This window comes from Oreochromis niloticus, linkage group LG22 (genome assembly GCF_001858045.2).
Source record: "Oreochromis niloticus isolate F11D_XX linkage group LG22, O_niloticus_UMD_NMBU, whole genome shotgun sequence".
Classification (NCBI taxonomy): domain Eukaryota; kingdom Metazoa; phylum Chordata; class Actinopteri; order Cichliformes; family Cichlidae; genus Oreochromis; species Oreochromis niloticus.
In genome coordinates, this window is record NC_031985.2 from 22,318,065 (window position 1) to 22,336,458 (window position 18,394).

The window sequence follows — 18,394 nt, forward strand, 5'->3', positions numbered from 1 at the left end:
GTTTCCTCTGAACTCGATGATGATGATGATGATGATGATCATGCTAATGGCATTAGATGGAGCTGAGATGAGACGAGACACCAGGAAATAAAGCTCAGTGTAGGAGGACAGCCAAACGTACCACACGCCCAGGACATAAACAGTCTTGATCTGTGCTCTGTGGAAAAGCCCAGAGTTTAGAAATAAAAGATTGATGGCAAGAAAGTAAAGGATTTACATAAAGCATATTGATTGGTATGATCCATCAGAATATTGGCTTTTAGATTAAGAGAGCACTGGTGTTACTAGGAGACTAAAATGCTCATGCAGTAACAGAAGAGCGAGCTCACAGGGCGCAAATTATACCAATACCATTTTTCACAGCTATGAAGCAAATGAAGGATTCCCAGTGTAAGACTGAGGCGCCCCCTCCTGTTTAAATACCCTCATTACACATCTTCAACAGTAAATTCTGTCTATTCAGGCCTTACAACAGCTGACTCTTAGAAACCTGTGCAATAAAAAAGAGAATAGTGTTTGTTTTTACCTTAATCACAGAAGACAAATGTTATCATTTCAGAATGTGGGAAAACAGCAAAATTATCAAAAACAAATACAGATTGTTAATTAAATAATAAAACGGACGACTAGTAATTTCTGCTTTGTAAATAGTCGCAGCAAGAGCCGCTCAGCTCTATTCAAGTGTCCCAGTAAATCAGTGGCACAGCAGCAGTGCCCTGAATGTGAAGCAGCTAAATGGGATTCAGCTGTCGTTTATTATTTTTACACCCGTGCTTTTCCTGCAGCATCAAGTCAAATAAACAAATCGGAACCCAACTAATTACAGCCCAGAAATCAAACTAGCTTTCACAGACACACAGCACTCCTCTCTTTTTAAGTCTTCAGACAGCTGACATCTCGCTGTGATGTAGCCACTTTCATGCAGGCAATAACTGCCAATGTGTTATTGTTCAGGAGCTGAACAAGCCATTTTGTACTAAAAGTTATTCATATCCCCCCCCCTTCAAATTCAATGAAACATATCCATCATCCACACCGGGCCTTAAAATTAAATTTAGCTTTCATCTCTGCGGTGCTGAATGCATAATTTATACGGGCTGACGCCTTCGCCGAGCTGGGCCTATTTTTTTGCCCCCAACATTCAGACACGCAGAAGCAGGTTCCATGATCTTTAATAAAAGGCACATGTACAGCCATAGTGAGATGAGTGAGTCCACTGGCATAGAGACAAAGCATTAAAACACAGAAATACAGGAAGTAGAGGTCAGGAGGAGAGAGATCTATCTGCTTTACAGTAGAATCTACTTAAGTAACGTCGCTTCGTTTTCCTTCAAGTAAGTCTAACACTAATATGTCACCATTGTTAGGTAAAACACCACCTCTCTCCACACACACACACACAAACACGCACACACACCATCCATCACCACCTGAAGTCTGACCTTCAGAAAAAGCCTCTTGAGACGGCTGCTGATCTCTGAGCAGATGAATGAAGAAGTCCTGATCGCCCTGAGACTCTCTGAGGCTAGCCCTGCCGCACAGATTCGGGGTGCGAGGGGGGGATCGTGGGAGGGGGGGGTGTAGAGACAACAGGAACTCAGTCATGCTCCTGCTGAATCCCAGCACACACTTATATACTGTCCCTAGAAGTTCCTGTGTGTCAGTCAGTTTGTGGTAATTTAATGAAACCCAGTGTGATCTAGTTAAAATGCAAAGGTTCACCTGATTTACACCATAAACACACAAAAACAACAAAAACAACGAGTTAACTTAAGACAAACAAAATCTCCAGAAATGCACAATGAGCTAAAATAAAGTGTCAGAACTACACTGATCCTGTGATAATCCATCTGCTAGTTAACATTTCATTTTAGAGATGCAAATAACAAATAAAGACGATAATTGACCAAAAATTAACTGACACACTGTGAACCCCTAGGGGTACTTTCTTTTGGAGGGGGGGCTTTGAAGGTCTTGTGGTAGTCCAGCCATGCTAGTAATGTCCTCTAAGCTTATACTGCTCACCTGGAGACACGTTTGCAAAGAATCTCACAGTTTGGATCTGTTTACACTCACTCACTCATGTATGCACTACACAGGTGGCCGTTCACACGCTAAAACCCGACTAAAGAAAGAAAAAGTTCACAGGTACTTAAATACTCGGGGTTAAGAGAAAATAAAAATGGTATTAGTGTTGAAGGTTGAATATAACCCCCAGCTGCAGGAATAAGTCGAAGAACTAAAACACATGCACGCAGCCAGGCCGTCTCTCCTCTTGATGAAATGCAGACCGGGGGGGCGGTGGAGGTGGGATGATGAGCTTCACGGGGAAACTCGGGCGTACAGTGTGTAGAGGGAGGAGAAAGGACAACACAGATTAACACACACACTCCTTCATGTGCTCCAGCTCAGCAGAGTCGATCGCTCTGTTTTCACATTATCACGCGTCTTTGGGAAACCTGAACAGGTGAGCAGAGTTGAGGCTGCGTTCCAGGGTCCCCGCCACGCAACTCTGTTTCCCTCTCACCCACGCGCACACACACACACACACATGCGCACACAACAGCCACACCTGTTTTGGTTGGTGTGTGTGCTACCTTTGGCTGTGGGTGTCAGGAATTGAAAGGTCATTCACGAACCACAGGTAGACACCAACCATTTGGGAACTTCCCCCCGCCCTCTCCCGCTCCTCCACTGCTGCCGACATCCCCACCCATGCCTTCGCAGGCTCCACCCCCGCCATCACAATCTCATATCAATGCCCACCCATCTCTATAGCAACTCACAGCTTTCCCGGGCAAGGGGTCTCACTATCTTTTAAAAGCAAAAAGGAGGTATGTGTAATTAGTGGTGTGTGTGTGTGTGTGTGTGTGTGTGTGTGTAGAAGCGTGTACCCTGTGTGAAGGTGTGTGTTCATGTATTTGTTTTTGTGTTAAGAGGTATCAATGGTTCTGCGGTGTCTCTCTTTAATCATCACATCCTCTCTCTGACCCCTCACCCCCACCCCACCCCCTGCTCCATCTTCCTCCTCCGTCTCTCGCTCCTCTTTATTTTTGGACTTGGAAGATGAACAGGCGCAGGTTGATGTTTTTGGCGGCCAGCAGTTTGTTGCACTCCACCGAGTCGGAGATGGGCAGCGGGACGTAGTCGGTCTCGTTGGTGTCGTTGCTGAAGGAGTGGTGGTGGATAACCGGCTTGATCCACACGTCGTCGTAGGGGCCCTTCAGCAGGAGGAAGGAGCACTCCAGGACCGAGTTCACCTGTGGAGACACATCCAGGTTAAAGCAGGGGGCCGGCTCCAGCTCGTGAGCTCTAAATATCTCAGTGAAAACTCATCTGAAAATCTCTGAACTTTGATCAGTCGGTTGGCGAGAATAAGCAACTTCAAAGTATCGCTGACATATACATTTATCATCAGAAATGCCCATGGGCTCTTCTATTACCTCAAATTTTCTTTTCCATAACTGAATTCCTCGCCCTCATAATGCAATAACTGGTGGTAATTTTAGATATTGCTGCTTTTTTCACAAAAAAGAGAAAATATAAAAAAAAAATCACACATAAAAACACTCTTGGCCGTTCAGGCATGTCTCACTGTAACTGTAAAGGCAGCCATAATGCTGTGAAAATGTGCACATGTGTAGTAGAACTCCAACCTATAGCAGGGGAGAAAAAAAGCCATTTTTTAAGCCTTATTTTATGAGACTGTATACATGCAATCCCAGTGACCGCTGACACTGAAGTTACAGCAGCTTCTCTGTGCATTTGAACAGGGGTCTTGGGGTTGTTAACCTGCCTTATTTCTAACCTTTTGGTTCGTCTCTTCTAACCAAAAGTCTTTTAAAACTAAATAAATGTAGACTTCCCTTAAAGTTTTAAATAATGAGGTCATTGTGTGTACAACCAATCTGCCTAAACCCATAACGCTCTTTTCTTGGCTATAAAATTACAAAATAGCTCTCATCTTTCAGAAACCATTTGAATTTTCTGTGTAGCCCAAAATGGTTGACGAGTTTCAGTAATGTGAAGCGCACATGGTAACATCTGTGTTCAAACAGAAGTACCTTGAGAATACTTTGTTCTACCATGATAAACCAAATATCCCCTTAAGCTCGTCTTCTCTTCTTTCCAAAACTGTTTGAAATTTGTCTCTTGCACAAACGGTAAAAGAGTCACGTTAGAGTCACGGTAACAGAGTTGATTATCTGTCTGTAAAGTCAGTTCCAGGACCTTAAGTGTCTCCAAACCTCTCCATTCAAACCACATCAGGCAAAGAGTGAAATCCAGCAAGCGTGAAGAAACCTAAAAATAAAGTAAGTGGGTAGCAAGTGTACCTTGCTCTTGAGGATGAGCTGGAAGGAGAGGGTGCGCTTGCAGGAGAGGTTGGGGTTGCGCTCGGAGTCGTTCACGCGGGCCTTCAGCACCCACGTCTGGTTGAGGACAGTGAAGCGCGGTGTTTCATAGTACAGACGAGTGATGAAGTCATCAGTGCGGTACGGCCTGAACTGCACCTCTGGGTGGATACACAAATGCAGCATGAATTAGAAAGGAGGAGAAAGGCTGTGACAAGGAGGGAAACATTACAAAAACTGAATTACAGGCACAGATATCACCAAACAAATTTATCCTCTTTTTTATTTTTATTCATTTATTTATTTATTTGGAGGGGGGAGGTACCTGTAAACCCAATCTTCTCATAACACAGCAGGCTGAAGATGCTGTTGTACAGCTGCATGTCTCTGCGGTGGCTCTGGTCCATCTCTCCCAGTATCCCCATGAGTTCTGTTCCAGTCTTCGTGGGGTGCGAGCACTCACTCTCGTGTGCTGGTAGCTCATGAAAAGGACCCTGCCACGGGCAGCCGATCCTCTTGTACTTACACTGTGTCACCCTGGCAAGATAATGGTGGGGAAAGAGCTGAGCGCAAAGGAAGCAAACGCGTGGGTGTACATAAACGACATCCTTTCCACAGGTGCTTTGTGATGAATGCGTGACAGGTGTAGTTGGACGTTACAGTCACCAAAGGTATTAATTAACGTGCGCTGGGAACTAAAGAAAATTAATGCTGCACTAAAGATGAGACCCAACCACAAGGAATAAATGCATGTATTCATATTAGCTACATCCTTTATTATGCTTTTCAGCGAGAACATGTCGACGCGTGCTATTAGTAATGTGAAAGGTACTAGTTAGTCTCTGCAGCGAGGCACGGCTAATTGAAGCCATGCTTACATAAGTCAACCTTCTGACTGGAAAGTTTTTGGCCTACGTGGACATTTAAATAGGATTCCCAACAAAAACACCTGTAATCATGCACTGTAATTATGCCGTATTAAACCTCATATCTTAATGAGCAAACGGCCCCGACAGTACGAGCCAACGTCAGCGCCTCCTCGCGGGAGACCGCCGTCATTTTCTGTCTGACCCGACCAGGTGAAAGAAAAAAAAACAACAAAAAATAACACCTGGCGAAACGGCAGTCGTCATAGCAACACTTGCACAGATACCAGTATTCTAAGCAGGGTCACCTATCGCTATAGCAACAACCCCATAGGACTTCATGACGGGCCATGAGTATCACATACAAGATAATGTGCAGTCTGTAATCATGTTAGTGGTTTTTCTCCTCTGGAGTAGCTGCTTCACCACATTAACCCCGCGTGATCCTGCAGCGCATCAACACACACACACACACACACACACACACACACACACACACACACACACTATCATGCTACTGTCACATGTCCGTATGTTTACTCTCCTGAGCCCACTTCATTTGATGCTTTTGGGGCCTTTTGTAAGAAAAGTGGCTGGAACTCATTTCTCACTTTCTCTGGCTACAAGTGCTGCAAAACTTGGAAAAACTGTCATTCTGTGTATGTATGTGTGTGTGTGTTTGTGTGTACCTGTCTTGGCACTCCTCTTTCTGGTGTCTCTCTAAGCTGGAGCGGGGGAACTGTTTTAGGCAGAAGGTACAATCTGTCGGCAGCTCACTGACAGCCTTCTCCACCGCGAGGTTCCTGCAGCACAGGTTCTTGCTGATCTCACACCTACACAAACAGGGAGAAAAAGCATAAATCACACCTCAGGGCAGGGGTATATTTAAGATTTGAGGTATGTAGAATATACTGACGCAAAGTAAAGCCAAGAGCCACTGAGTACTATGCCTTTTGTTGCCAAGTGTATTATGAGGCTGAGTAAAATTAATTAAGGTGTTTTTGTGTTTGTGCAAAACTTCAGATGTCAGACAAACATGCTTCATTAAGCCTAATTAAAAATTCAACCGTGAGAATGTTTCTCTTACAAGAGGCCCAGTACTAACAAGCAAAAGATGAAATATAAAATATTAAGCGGCAAATGTCGCTGGTTATAGTTTTGTTTAGTATGCCTTCTAAACATTTAGATCTACTCCAGCGACTTCTTCTCACTATAATGATTGTAGCTCCATAATAGGTGGGTACACAGGTGGCACTAAACTTTGCATGAACATTGTCACACATACAGCGATTATTAACATCTATATGTTTTCTTTTTAAAATATTATAAATCCAAATTCTTTTGATCCTCGTATATATTATATGTTTGTTTGATCATCTCCCTGCAAATGTGATGTTACATACCCGTTTGTGTTTCTTTCACGTGTCACGTTTAATTTATGTCACCCTTAAGCTTAACTTACCGGTCACCAAAATCTGGATCCACACTGGTATTTTGTTTGCTGGTTTACCTGCAGTTGGGACATGTGGCCTGTTCCTCCTTCAGACGTGAATCAGCCAGAAGGTGGATAAAACAGCCAGCGCACATCAGGTGTCCATTGGTACACTAGTAGGACAAAAAAAAAGATGCTGACGGGTCAATCAGAAGGTCTGAGGAAAGCGATAAATTATCTAGTGATGTTGTTAAACAGGAAGAGACCTAGAGAATAAATATTGACTTAAATGTGTCAAATATTAATGAAATAACAGATCATATGTTACATGGGTTTATTTAAATAATAAACTGGAACAACTTATAAATATGAAAGAGTGGCCAGTTTAATTTATATTCATATTACAACAAATAATTTAGTGTAAACCCATTCAACACGTTTGCTTAAATGTTTGGTTATTTATAGTTTTGGTTAAGTTGTAATACTGAATTGGCTAAATCTGCTGAACAGGCTGTCTGCCTCTTTCTGTGAAATATCTGACAGATTATAACTCAATGAAGAAACTATACTGAAAACCTTTTTTTTTTTTTTTTTTTACATAAATGATGTTATTTTCTGTGTGAAACTGGGCTTAACAAACCTAACTCAATACATCTGGATGCATGTGCAGAATGTTATGTATGGAAAGAACATAGGGTTGTGTTTATATTACCAATAAATGTTAAAGATTAACACTGTGCAGTCAGGCATATAAATGCAGAGGACTAGCTGGACAATGACTGACTTAGCAAATGTGCTCCTTTGACATTGACAAGAGCAGTTTGGGGTCATTTTGTAGAAAGCTGGGGTAAAGGTCAAGGAAAGGACAATTTAGGTTTTGGGAGTCTTATGAGGGGTTGGGGGTGTAGTTTTTCTGTTTCTCTCTTTCTCTCTCTGAGGATAATTCACAGTATTATGTTATAAACTTGAGCCAGCACAGCTGACCACCTGGCCTGGTTGTGTCTGGTCTCTTGGCCTTATGGCTCAATCTGCTGTTGACACTTGGGGCCTTTGTCGGATCCAGTATCACTAAAAATAAATGGAGCTGGCCAACACATTCAACAGGTTGACAGTGGGGATTGAGGGTTGGGGACACATGGGGAGCTTCTATTATGAGGTTGAGCTAGTGTGCTGATGTTTGTTTAGGGTTGTGGGGTTGTGGAGGGGGTCAGATTTGTGATTGACAACATGTTTACCTGATATACAGACGCCTTGGGCAAGTCTAGGCACACGGTGCAGCACAGCACTGAGTACAGTCTCTCCTCCAGCTTCCCTGCCTCTCCCTCGGGTAATTTCACCCTCTTCTTGGGTGGCTCGTCTGGGTCTGGCTCGGGCCCTTCTCGACGTATCGCGACCTCCTCTTGCATGGCTGCGACCCCAGCGACAGCCTCCACAGCTACCCCCACGGCCCCGACCCCTAGGCCGGCCGAGGAGGAGCCAGGGGCGGCCGCAACGCCTACGTCTCGCTCTTCCAGTGAAGACATGACGGTGGCTTTCTTGAAAAGCCTGTTATGTACCCGCCGCGACCAGGCTGAGCCCGAAATACCTGCAGGTTAGCTCGAGGTTAGCTTACCACCTGTCAAGCTAACGGTCAGCTGACAGCAAGCTAACGTGAGCTAGGCTAGCGCTTCGGCAGTCAGGAAGGAATGCGGGCTAACTTATTGTTAACGCCACCCTACATTCACAAACTTGGATCTTAAACCGCCAATTAATGAGTAATAACGAGAGCATGTGCACAATGTAATCACGGCTATCTGATAAAAGAAATGTCGACTTTTTTTTTTCTTTTTTTTTTGGTGACTTACAGTGAGGCTAGCAGACTATGCGGCTAGCTACGTTGACAAAAACACAGCAGTCCTCTCCCTCTGCCCAGGCAGAACAAAAACAACCCCGGCTCTCTCAGCTGTTGGTGCCCTCTCTCGACGCCGTTACTCGCAATGACAGCGGCTTACAACACCAGCGGGCCCGGCTCGGCTGCTCCCTGCGTCCCTGCTCCGGTACCGGCTGACTGTCCGCGGGACTCACGGGACGTGTCGGTGATTAAAGCTGCTGCTGGAGACAGTTCCGTTGGGACTTGTCTCTCTAGCTACACAGCCATCTTTGTTTTTTTGGTTTTTTTTCTCCTGTCCGTCTCCGACTTCACCCTGCACAGCCTTTTACGACTCAGGGTCAATTTCGTTAATACTCAGACAGGTTCTCGATTGAGGTTACTAGCAGAGACGCAGATATGAAAGTAAATATTTGCCTGTCTCTGTCGGGGCCTCTTATGCGCCAGTAACTACTATTGCACAGCCGTGAATGGGCTGACAGCAGAATGTTTTGTTGTGGCAGATGACTTGGGGTATTTAAAGAGTTTTTAAAGGCGCATGCGTAGTGTGCACCTGCGGGTCAGCGTATGGCAGGGCTTGAAAGGTGACTAAAACCTGATATGCGACGAAATTAGGGTACTACACTAAAGCACACATGCTCTATATAATTAAACTGTATATATTATAATACCGTGATAACATATTTACTACTAAGACCGCTGTGTAACAAATAAATAAATAAATATAACTTTTATCAAAACTTTTTGACTAAAATCACCTCGTTTCCGGTGCTCTGGTATGCTGACTCGATGCTATTATCCCTGCTGCAATCTATCAAACCGGGTTCATGTGATGTTGCTTATTAAGGATACATAAATTATTCAGCTCTAAACATGTAGTGCTCGAATAACTATCACTACCAGCCCATAAGCATTTATAAGCGTTTGCATGTCCTAGATATTTGTTTTAGGAACACCAGGGGCTGGGAGGGTTTCATATGTATAGGGTGGGGGTGTTGTGCCTGTGTTTTGGGTGCTTTGGGTGGGGTAGGGAGGATGTCAGAAGGTCAGCTGTTTGCAGTCAGGAGGGACAGGACTAACCACTCCCACTGGACACACAGATCTGCCTTATTTGGTCTGTGTGGAATGGCCTGCAGCAATGCCCCACTCAGCTATGTACACACACTTTACCCAGCAGCCGTATGTGCTCACCCTGTCCTCGGTGTTGGGCAATCTTCATTACTAGCTACTTGATCTTACCACACATCCATTTGCGACAGATGGCTGTCTGTCATCACACAGGATCATTAACATTAACTCAAATTTACAGAAACTGGTTACAACTAACACACTGTCTAAAAAGACGTGTTTTTACCAACAGAATTTATTTGGACAAATAATATATAAATGTATGTATATTTTTATTTCATGAGCAGATAACAAACTAATGTTGCTAGATAAATAATGCCAAGACAGATTTTGAGGAAAGAACATCTAGTATAAAAAGCATATCGAGTATAAAAGGAGGCTGGATCAGCTTCAGCTTACAGCTAAAAATAACTACTAAAACCAGTGGCATACATTGTTTTAGTCTCAAAGTTAACCATAGTTTGCAGAAGAAAAAGAAAAAATACAAAAAATTGACTAAAAAATGCATTTTTAATGCACCAGCATGTAAAAAAAAACAGAAACCGCGCTAAACTATTTTCCTTTCCATCCTTCTCTCACAGTATTGCACAGACAGTACCTTGGTCATTACTCGGTCATTACACAACACGGTGATTAGTTTCTGATTGCAGGATAAATGGATTACATACATTTATGAGATGTACCCAGCCTCATTAATCCGTCCATATTCATCCCCAGGAGAGTAAAAATCGCTTCATCTGCAGGCCATTGAAGGATTCAGCTGCCAAGAAATCAACAGTATTGTCCGGAACAATGAAATTAATGACCCTGATCTCATCACACAAACGGGATTGACAGTGACATCAGGACAGAGTTGGAGGGTGTGCGATGGTGGTGGCGTGGGCGTCTGGTTTGTTATGGTTTTGCGGTGCAGAAGTTAAGTTTTGTTGATGCAGAGAGGAAGTAGGGGTGGAGGATGGGTTGGTTGGAGGTGTAGAACCTGTTGGTGTCTGCATTCTGGTCAGTTTTGCTTGTGTCTTAATCTGTGGTAGAAGTTCAGTTTCAGCTTCTGAGGGGGAATCAAGGTGATTGAATTTAGAGTTCAGCAGCTTTGGACTTGGACACTGTGTTTCTCGTCTATCTGTAGAGGCAGCCTCTGGTTTATGTTGACCGGTCGAGGCCTCTGAGGGTGTGTGCTCTCTGTCCTGTGGGGATAAGTGGCTTGCCTCCACTAGTTGTTGCTCTGCTGGTTTGTTCTTATCCTGTCCTCTTCCACTGCTCATCGCCGTTTGTCTCTCATCCTGTCTGCCGAGCTCCTTCAGTGCGATCTCCTCATTGATGGCGTGTTTTCTTGTTTTGTCTGTCAGTGATTCTGTGGTGTTTGTTTTAGCTGCTTTCTGGATTGTTTCTGGTTTTCCTCCAGTGGTTTCTATGTCTCTTGGAGTTTTGTCTGTGAGCGCCCTCTGCTTGCAAGTTGAAGCCATTGCTTTCACCCAGGGATGCAGGAGGGCCTGCTCTGCTGTCAGCCTCACGGTGGGATCCGGCTGAAGGAGAGCTCGGATGAGGCCTCTCACTTCTGCACATGAGTGCACAGAGAGAAAAAACACGCAGTAAATAATCCATTATTATATATATATATATATACACATATTTGCTTTTACACTTTTACACGAGTACTTTTACTTTTACTTGTACACTTATACTTAACTCACCCTCTGATATGGGGTCCCAGTAGGGGGATGGAAAATTAAGTTGTGCCTGCTTTATTAGCTGGAACAGCTCTACCTGGTCACGATCACGACTGCGAAACGGGGGGAAGCCACACACCAGGATATAGAGAATCACACCCAGAGCCCAAACATCCACTGCTACACCATAACCTGACAGGCAAAACACAAGTACAACTTTTCAGAATGACAAAACGCAACCCAAATTCAGACAGAGGAGTCACATAAAGTCATCACCTGTCTCACAGAGGATCTCTGGGGCTACATATGTGGGTGTGCCACATATGGTGAAGACTGGCTCAGTTACAACCATGGCAAGACCAAAGTCTCCCAGCTTCAGCCTGCAGATGCCAGCAGCGACTTGCTCTATCTGAGAAAGGGAGTAGGTGAAATAAAACACAGACAGCATGAGCCATGGAGACAAAGTTGGGTTTGAATTTTTTGAATCTTTGAGGTCATCAAAATAGTTATCCCGTTGACATTTTTGTGCATCTCAGAGTTTAAAAAATAACTGCACTTTCTTACTCTACAGACATTATAAATAATACTTGTGTGATGATCTGACAGCACAGTTGTGTTGATGTGGCTGTTTTGGTTTATGAAGTCAGAGAGTGTGTCAAACTCGAGTGTTGGTGGAAGAAAAATGTAAAGAATAGCTGCTATAATCTAAAGTCATTTTGTGGCAGTTCTCCTTCTAACCTCAGTTTGTGTAGCGTACCACAAAGTTCAGTTCTGGGCTCAGTCTTATCTGCTAGACTTAAGATTACTAGACACATAAAGGATCTCAACTGCCATCTGCTTTTAGCAGTGTTTTTTTTAAATCTATATTTATCTCTGTTTATTCATTATTATTACACTGTATTTATTTGCTTTGGGGTTTTTTAATGGTCATTGTATTCTAACCACAAATCTAGAAAGGTATTAGTTTAACAAATGTTACTTAACATGATGGGCATGCGAGAAAACTACGACCCATCTGTTTTTATTTCATAAAAAATATACTCATGTTATGTTTTGCTGTGTGCATGCATGTGTTTTGTTGCAGAAGTATCCTTTCATTTGAGTTATTTTCATTTTGCTTTAGCACGCATGTCATGTGTCACACACTTGCCAACTCATCTATGCACTGCTTTAAACCACTGATATTGACTTATGTTAGGTTTTATGGTGTGGGTGTCTCTATGGTGTAGTTGTGAACCATAAATAACAGGAAAAGGCAGCCTTCTGTTAACTAAGTTAAAGTGTTTTTGCCAGGTGGTCCAATTATGCTAATGTTTGTTGTCACCCTCCAAAAGGACAATTTTTAAGCCAGGGAAAACCCTGAATAGTAATATGTTAAAATGAAAAAAAGAAGCTTGATTATCATTTTTTACGCACACGAACTTCAGAACCCAACAATCATTCTCACTAATCTACCCTGAAACTCACCAGGAGGTTCTCTGGCTTGAGGTCTCTGTGGACGATGCTCTTGCAGTGGATATAATTCAGAGCTTCACTCACATCTGACACCATCAGTCCTGCCTCTGCCTCTGAAAACTTTCCCTGGTCACTGATGGCCTCAAACAGATCCCCTCCACTCACCAGCTCCATCACCAGATAGGAGTGAGTGTTTGTGTGGTGGTGCGCGAACAGCCTCACTATGCGAGGGTGACGCAGACTCCCCAGGAGACTCAGCTCATTCTGCATCATGTGCTCTCGACCAATCAGTTTGGCCCGCTCTACTATTTTGATGGCAAGGGTTTGACCACTGTCACGACGGCGGCACTCTCGCACCACCGCAAAGTTCCCGTCTCCAACCACACGTCCAAATTCGTAGCATTGCTCGATGTCTGTCAGGGTGACGTCTCTGCCATCGGTGGGGGGATCACAGGTTTCTCTTTTCTGTGAGTCTTTAAGAGCTGCACCAATATCTGGAGCTGCACTTAAAAGCCGTATTTGAATACGGCTCTTCTCCTCGTCTCTGCTGATTGGTCGAGGAGACGAAGGGTTGTTATAAATATCCGGCTTTTTTGCCTCCTGCTCTTTTTGCTTCTTTGACACAGGAGGAAGTGGGACCCTCGCTGATAGCACACTGATCGGTTGTGGACTCTGATGTTTAAGTCTTCTCGCTAAGCAGTTTTCACAAAGCGTAGGAGACGGTATGTCTGCATTTCTTGGAACCTCTTCATGTTTAAAAGGATCAGTCGGAGAAGGCTGATGCACTCTGACTCCTCCCCTCACATTTAGCCTCTGCAGGTGGTTGGGAAGGTGAACAGATTTTCTGCATGAATTCTTTTTATGAGACTTCTGTTGGTCAGAATTATATTTGTCTGCCTCGTGTGTGTCTGTATGTTGAGATGTGTGAGTATTAGTATAAGACTTGGCATGTGTATTTGTGTCTTGGCATGTCTCTTGGTTAGTCCCGCTACTGTCGGTCCCTTCGCTGTACCCACTGTCAGCCTTGGCTGCTTTATCTGGCGGTGGCCTTAGTCTCTTCTCCCAGGCCCGCAGGGCACTTGATCGGTAATGTGAATGTTCTGGAAATAATTCCTCCAAAGCTTCCTGCACGCTGCTCAACTCAGGACGAGCCTTACCAAGAGCCAGGAAGGCGACCTCCCCTCGGAAAAAATCACACACACCCTTAACCTGTGATAGACGGAGACAGAGTGGTGAAAAAAACACACTCACAGACATCAGATCTGCAGCAAAAATTCTGTCAATTTTATAAGGCTGCTAAAATCTTTATATTAAATATAAAATCATGTTTTTCTGTTTGATTTTTTCCACCTCTTTTAATTTCATGTACTGTGATTATGTGGCTGTAGCAACCTATATTAAAATGCTCTCGCTAATTATAAAAGCAAAGTTAATAGATTTTGTGCAATGATTTATTTGTCTGAGAAAGCCATTCTTCTCCTCAAATATATTATCAAGCTGCATTATTTTGCTCAACATTGTACAGAGCAAACTGTGAGGGATGCTTCTCAGATTAAACCTGTGAAAAATCTGCAACTTATTGTGAAAAGAAAACACTGAATATCTTTTATTCTTAGCTAAGTTTATATTGGTTCATTTGGGAAGAAAGTCAGTTGCGGAGAACAGCAAAGCCTAACAATGTCTTGAAGACCTGGAATCCCTAGTCCCAGTTTTTGTCACCTTTTTCTACCAATTCAAATTAAAATAAAATGCTTGCATTACCCTAAAATACAAGGGTACATACACACCATACTGCTTTATGTCCAAATATGTCTCCTCTGTGTCCAAATCAGAGCATTCAAAATGTTTTTGAACACAAAAGAAAGAAAAAACAACTTGCACAGGTTCTAAATGGGGCTTTATAGTTGCACATTTTCCATTTTCCCCCTCAGTCTGAAAGTCTGAAATATGTGTCAAATATAAATAAAATTCATATGAGATGATTTGCAAATCTCAGAGCCTCATACAGTATTTTATTAACAGATCTTTTTTGAATTTGATAGCAGCAACACATCTCAAAAGTTGGAAAACTAAGTGGTACTAAAAATAAACAGCCAGAGGAACGATTTAGAACTTTAGGTAAATTGTGATCAGGTCAGTAACATGACTGGGTATAGTAAGAGCATCGTAGAGAGGCAGAGTTTCTCAGAAGTGAAGATGGGCAGAGGCTCACCCATCTGTAACAAAAAGCATTAACAAATTACAGAAGAATTTCAGAACAATGTAAAAACACATAATTATCAAATAGTAAAAATTAACCTAAAAATATAAAAACTTTGAAAGTCCAAACATCTACAGTGCATAACATCATCAAGGAATTCAGAGAGAAATTCTGGAAAAATCTCTGTGCACAAGAGGCAAGGCAAAAAAAAAAAATCAGTGTTGGATGTCCTTGATCTTAAAAAATGGTACATTTTCTGAGTTACAACATTTTATATATTTTCAATGTTCTAGTGTGAATAAACTTTCGGTTTATAAAATATGCAAGTCGTTCCATTTTGTTTTTATTTAAATTTTATAGTTTCCCAGCTTTTTCAGAATTGAGGTCGAAGTAAATGACCACAAATCTCTACATTGAACTGTATACTGAATGTGGGGGTTGCAGGAGGTTTATAGGGGCCTCCTGCACATTTTTGCCTACTCCCTTTTCAAGTTAATCTGGTCATGGTTGGGCCTCACCTCTCGTGCATGAGTTGTGTAAAGACGTGTGACTCTGGCTCTGTGCCAACGAGGAAATCCCAGTGCCTCCGAGATATCCAACAGCAGTTGCTCAAAGGACACCACACCCCTGCGGTTCAACAGTACTGTTACCTTGCAAGCCCAGAGACAAAGATCATAACACTGTTAGGTTAGGAAATTCATCCCATCTAAATTATATTCTTAGAAATTGAAAACATCAAATCATCACTTTTAGAAGGGATTTATAAATCATCAATACTATCTTTAAAGTGGTTAATAAATCAGATTGGTTCTAAGCTATTAATAAGAATCACTTTTAGAGTGTCCCTTCTTTTCTTCTACTAACACTTCCTTTATCTTATTGGGTCTTTTCTTCATTAGAGAAACATCTCCAGTGGACCGTATGAGCACTTCTGATGAAGAGTTGCCGTGAAACAAGCCATCATTGTATTGCATTATTATCAAATAGAAAGCATTAAAGTCACCACAGGGGATTTTTTGATATCGTTTTAATCCAAAAATGGTTGTAAAAACATGTCTCATAAGTAGTCTGTGAGGCACTAGTACAATTGTGCCTTATTTTAAAGAGCTACCAAAAACAGCCAACATTTAGCTCACCTTCCGTAGTGTGCTTTGGCCACATGGGCGGACAATGGTGACCAGATGAGGCCGCTCAGCGCTCTCCTCTGCATGCTGGGTGTGGAACAGGGGGAGGAGAGGAGGAGGTGGAGGAAGAAAGTGGGACCTGCGAGCATGTTCTGCAGGATGAGGGTGAATGGGCCAGGACTGGGGGACCCCAACTGGACGTTTTGACATGGGTACAGAAGGACCTGAAGCAAAGAGAGGGGTAGAGGAACAAACACGGACACCAAGTTGGATTTATGAAAGTGAGTTCTATAATGCTGAGTGAAGTCGGCATGGCTGGTAGACCTCTTCTAGACTTGTATACAATAGAAACTCATAAGTAACACAACACCTGCTCCTCATCCTGTGAGCCTGTGTGAGTGTGAAAGCAAATCCGGCTGATCAGATTTGAGTGTTTTCCATCCTACAGAGTCCAAAGGCCATTTGAGATTCCTCAAGCACCTTGACCCGTCGGCTGAATTATTTAGGCTTCCTTAAGTCATGAAAAGCCGTTACAGATATACACACACCCACACCAACAAAAGCCTGTGTGACCTATTTAGGGCTCAGCAAAATCTGCATGATTAATGAATCATTAGAGACCCACACAGCATCTTTGACATTTCACTTTCTGGCACTGCGGTGAGACAGAGAGATGCTATCCATTCAGTCGGCAGGGCTGTGGGTTTTGTGTTTTGTTGCCAGACACAGAACAATAGACAAAAACACAAGACTTTACCTTCAACGTGACAACCCCGCCTGCCCCCCCCCAATGTGAATAGACACACACACTCACATTCACACACAAAAGCTTTTCAGAGTGGACACAGAAAAACACTCATGTCCTTCAGCTCAAATATCCCATAAAGAGCCAGCTGTGACCAGTCAAAGAAGACTGAATCAGCCTTTTATCTGTGTGTGTGTGTGTGTTTTGAGGGTAGGCCATATATAATGTGGTTAACTATTTTTCATGTTCTTTGCGGGCTAGCCTTTTTCAAAAGAGCCATTTTAGCATGAAGTTGTAACACAGGTGTTACTAATCTCATTAATTAAGCCCCAAATATATGAGGATATGAATATCAGACACCATTAATATCACAATTAACATAAAAACGTTTTCTAAAGCTTACCTCGTGTCAGAATGGTTTCTATCAAAAGGGTCTTTAAGATTTTAGTTAAATAATATTTGTATTTTTTTTAATAGCTAAAAGCTAATGTTTCCCACCTACTTTTTGTCGTTCAAAGTTTTAGCTGAGACACTCAGTTTTAAATGATTTTAGCTGTACATAAACTCGATTCAGCCCGACCAAAGACTCACCTGACAATCTTAATTTAGCGTTACGCCCCCCTTCGCATCCATACCGTGCTTTCTGTGAGGGAGTCATGTCTTTCGAAACAATAAAATTAAACAAAAGACAAAACAAAAACAGCTAATTAAATTAAGACATAAATGATAAAAAATATATTTAAAAACCAGTGACTCTTAATTCCTGCTCGGTTTTATTCCTCCATGAGCTACTGCTGTCATACCGCCTCTTAGCTTTCACGTAAAGTAACGGGATGCTCTGAGAGAGGGCCCTGTAGCTACTGTGGTTGCTATGGATACAGGTGAAGTTGAACGGATGTAGAGGGAAAAATACCGGAAGCTCACCGAGTTTGACGTCAAAATAAAATACTTTGACTCAGGGAACATTGTGTTGCATCTAGATGTGTGTGTCTCCCGAACGTGATGCTTTTAAAAAAATGCACATATATTTATCACGGCAATTAATTACTGACATACTTTAAACAAACTAATGGCTCGAAATGGCTAACGACTATAGAGGGCACGTAGCCTTATTTTGAGCATTTTTACCGGAAGTATCCAGTTTTGTCTTCAAGACTTGACACCGAGTATTATTGATTTCTTTGAACACAGTGGACTGATTCTACAGCATACATCTTTGATGACTTTGAAAAGCAAGAATTGGGTTCACAGGTTTGAATTTCTCTAATCCACACAGGCTCAAATATATACATAAACCTCCACATGTATTTGTGGGTTGGGTTTTGTGTGTGTCTTTTTGTGTGTGCCTTAGCAACTTGCACCTCACCTCAGGGGTGAGTTTGGGATCATCCAGGGTTAAAACCCAGACACATTTCTGACAGGCCAACAAAATAGTTAATCTTTTTCAGATTCATATCTTAACCTTAGATTCAGGCCTATATTTTCTCTAAAAAAAGTCTACCTGTAAGTGATTGTCGCTATTTTATTTATTTCACAATATTTCCCACAGTCCAGAGAC

The 18,394-nt window shown here is 42.6% G+C and overlaps 2 protein-coding genes across 3 annotated transcripts; both read right to left on the bottom strand.

Annotated features, from left to right (window-relative positions):
• Positions 1 to 1,156: 1,156 nt before the first annotated feature.
• On the bottom strand, positions 1,157 to 9,003 carry zftraf1 (zinc finger TRAF-type containing 1). The gene is made up of 7 exons (XM_005478612.3): positions 8,495 to 9,003; positions 7,886 to 8,235; positions 6,729 to 6,823; positions 5,908 to 6,051; positions 4,678 to 4,889; positions 4,335 to 4,513; positions 1,157 to 3,260 (listed from the first exon to the last, which is right to left on the bottom strand). Exons 2-7 carry the CDS (start codon positions 8,171 to 8,173, stop codon positions 3,048 to 3,050), a joined length of 1,131 nt encoding a protein of 376 aa, XP_005478669.1. The 5' UTR covers positions 8,174 to 8,235; positions 8,495 to 9,003; the 3' UTR covers positions 1,157 to 3,047.
• Positions 8,554 to 17,688, bottom strand: dclk3 (doublecortin-like kinase 3). Of its 2 annotated transcripts, XM_005478613.4 has the most exons (7): positions 17,428 to 17,688; positions 16,104 to 16,315; positions 15,486 to 15,617; positions 12,780 to 13,976; positions 11,589 to 11,721; positions 11,337 to 11,504; positions 8,554 to 11,200 (listed from the first exon to the last, which is right to left on the bottom strand). In XM_005478613.4, the coding sequence occupies exons 1-7, from the start codon at positions 17,492 to 17,494 to the stop codon at positions 10,488 to 10,490; spliced, it is 2,622 nt and encodes an 873-aa protein (XP_005478670.1). In that variant the 5' UTR covers positions 17,495 to 17,688; the 3' UTR covers positions 8,554 to 10,487. The 2 variants fall into 2 exon arrangements, with proteins under 2 accessions (XP_005478670.1, XP_025757876.1); XM_025902091.1 differs by lacking the exon at positions 17,428 to 17,688 and having other exon boundaries at positions 15,486 to 15,594; positions 16,104 to 16,186.
• Positions 17,689 to 18,394: the final 706 nt, after the last annotated feature.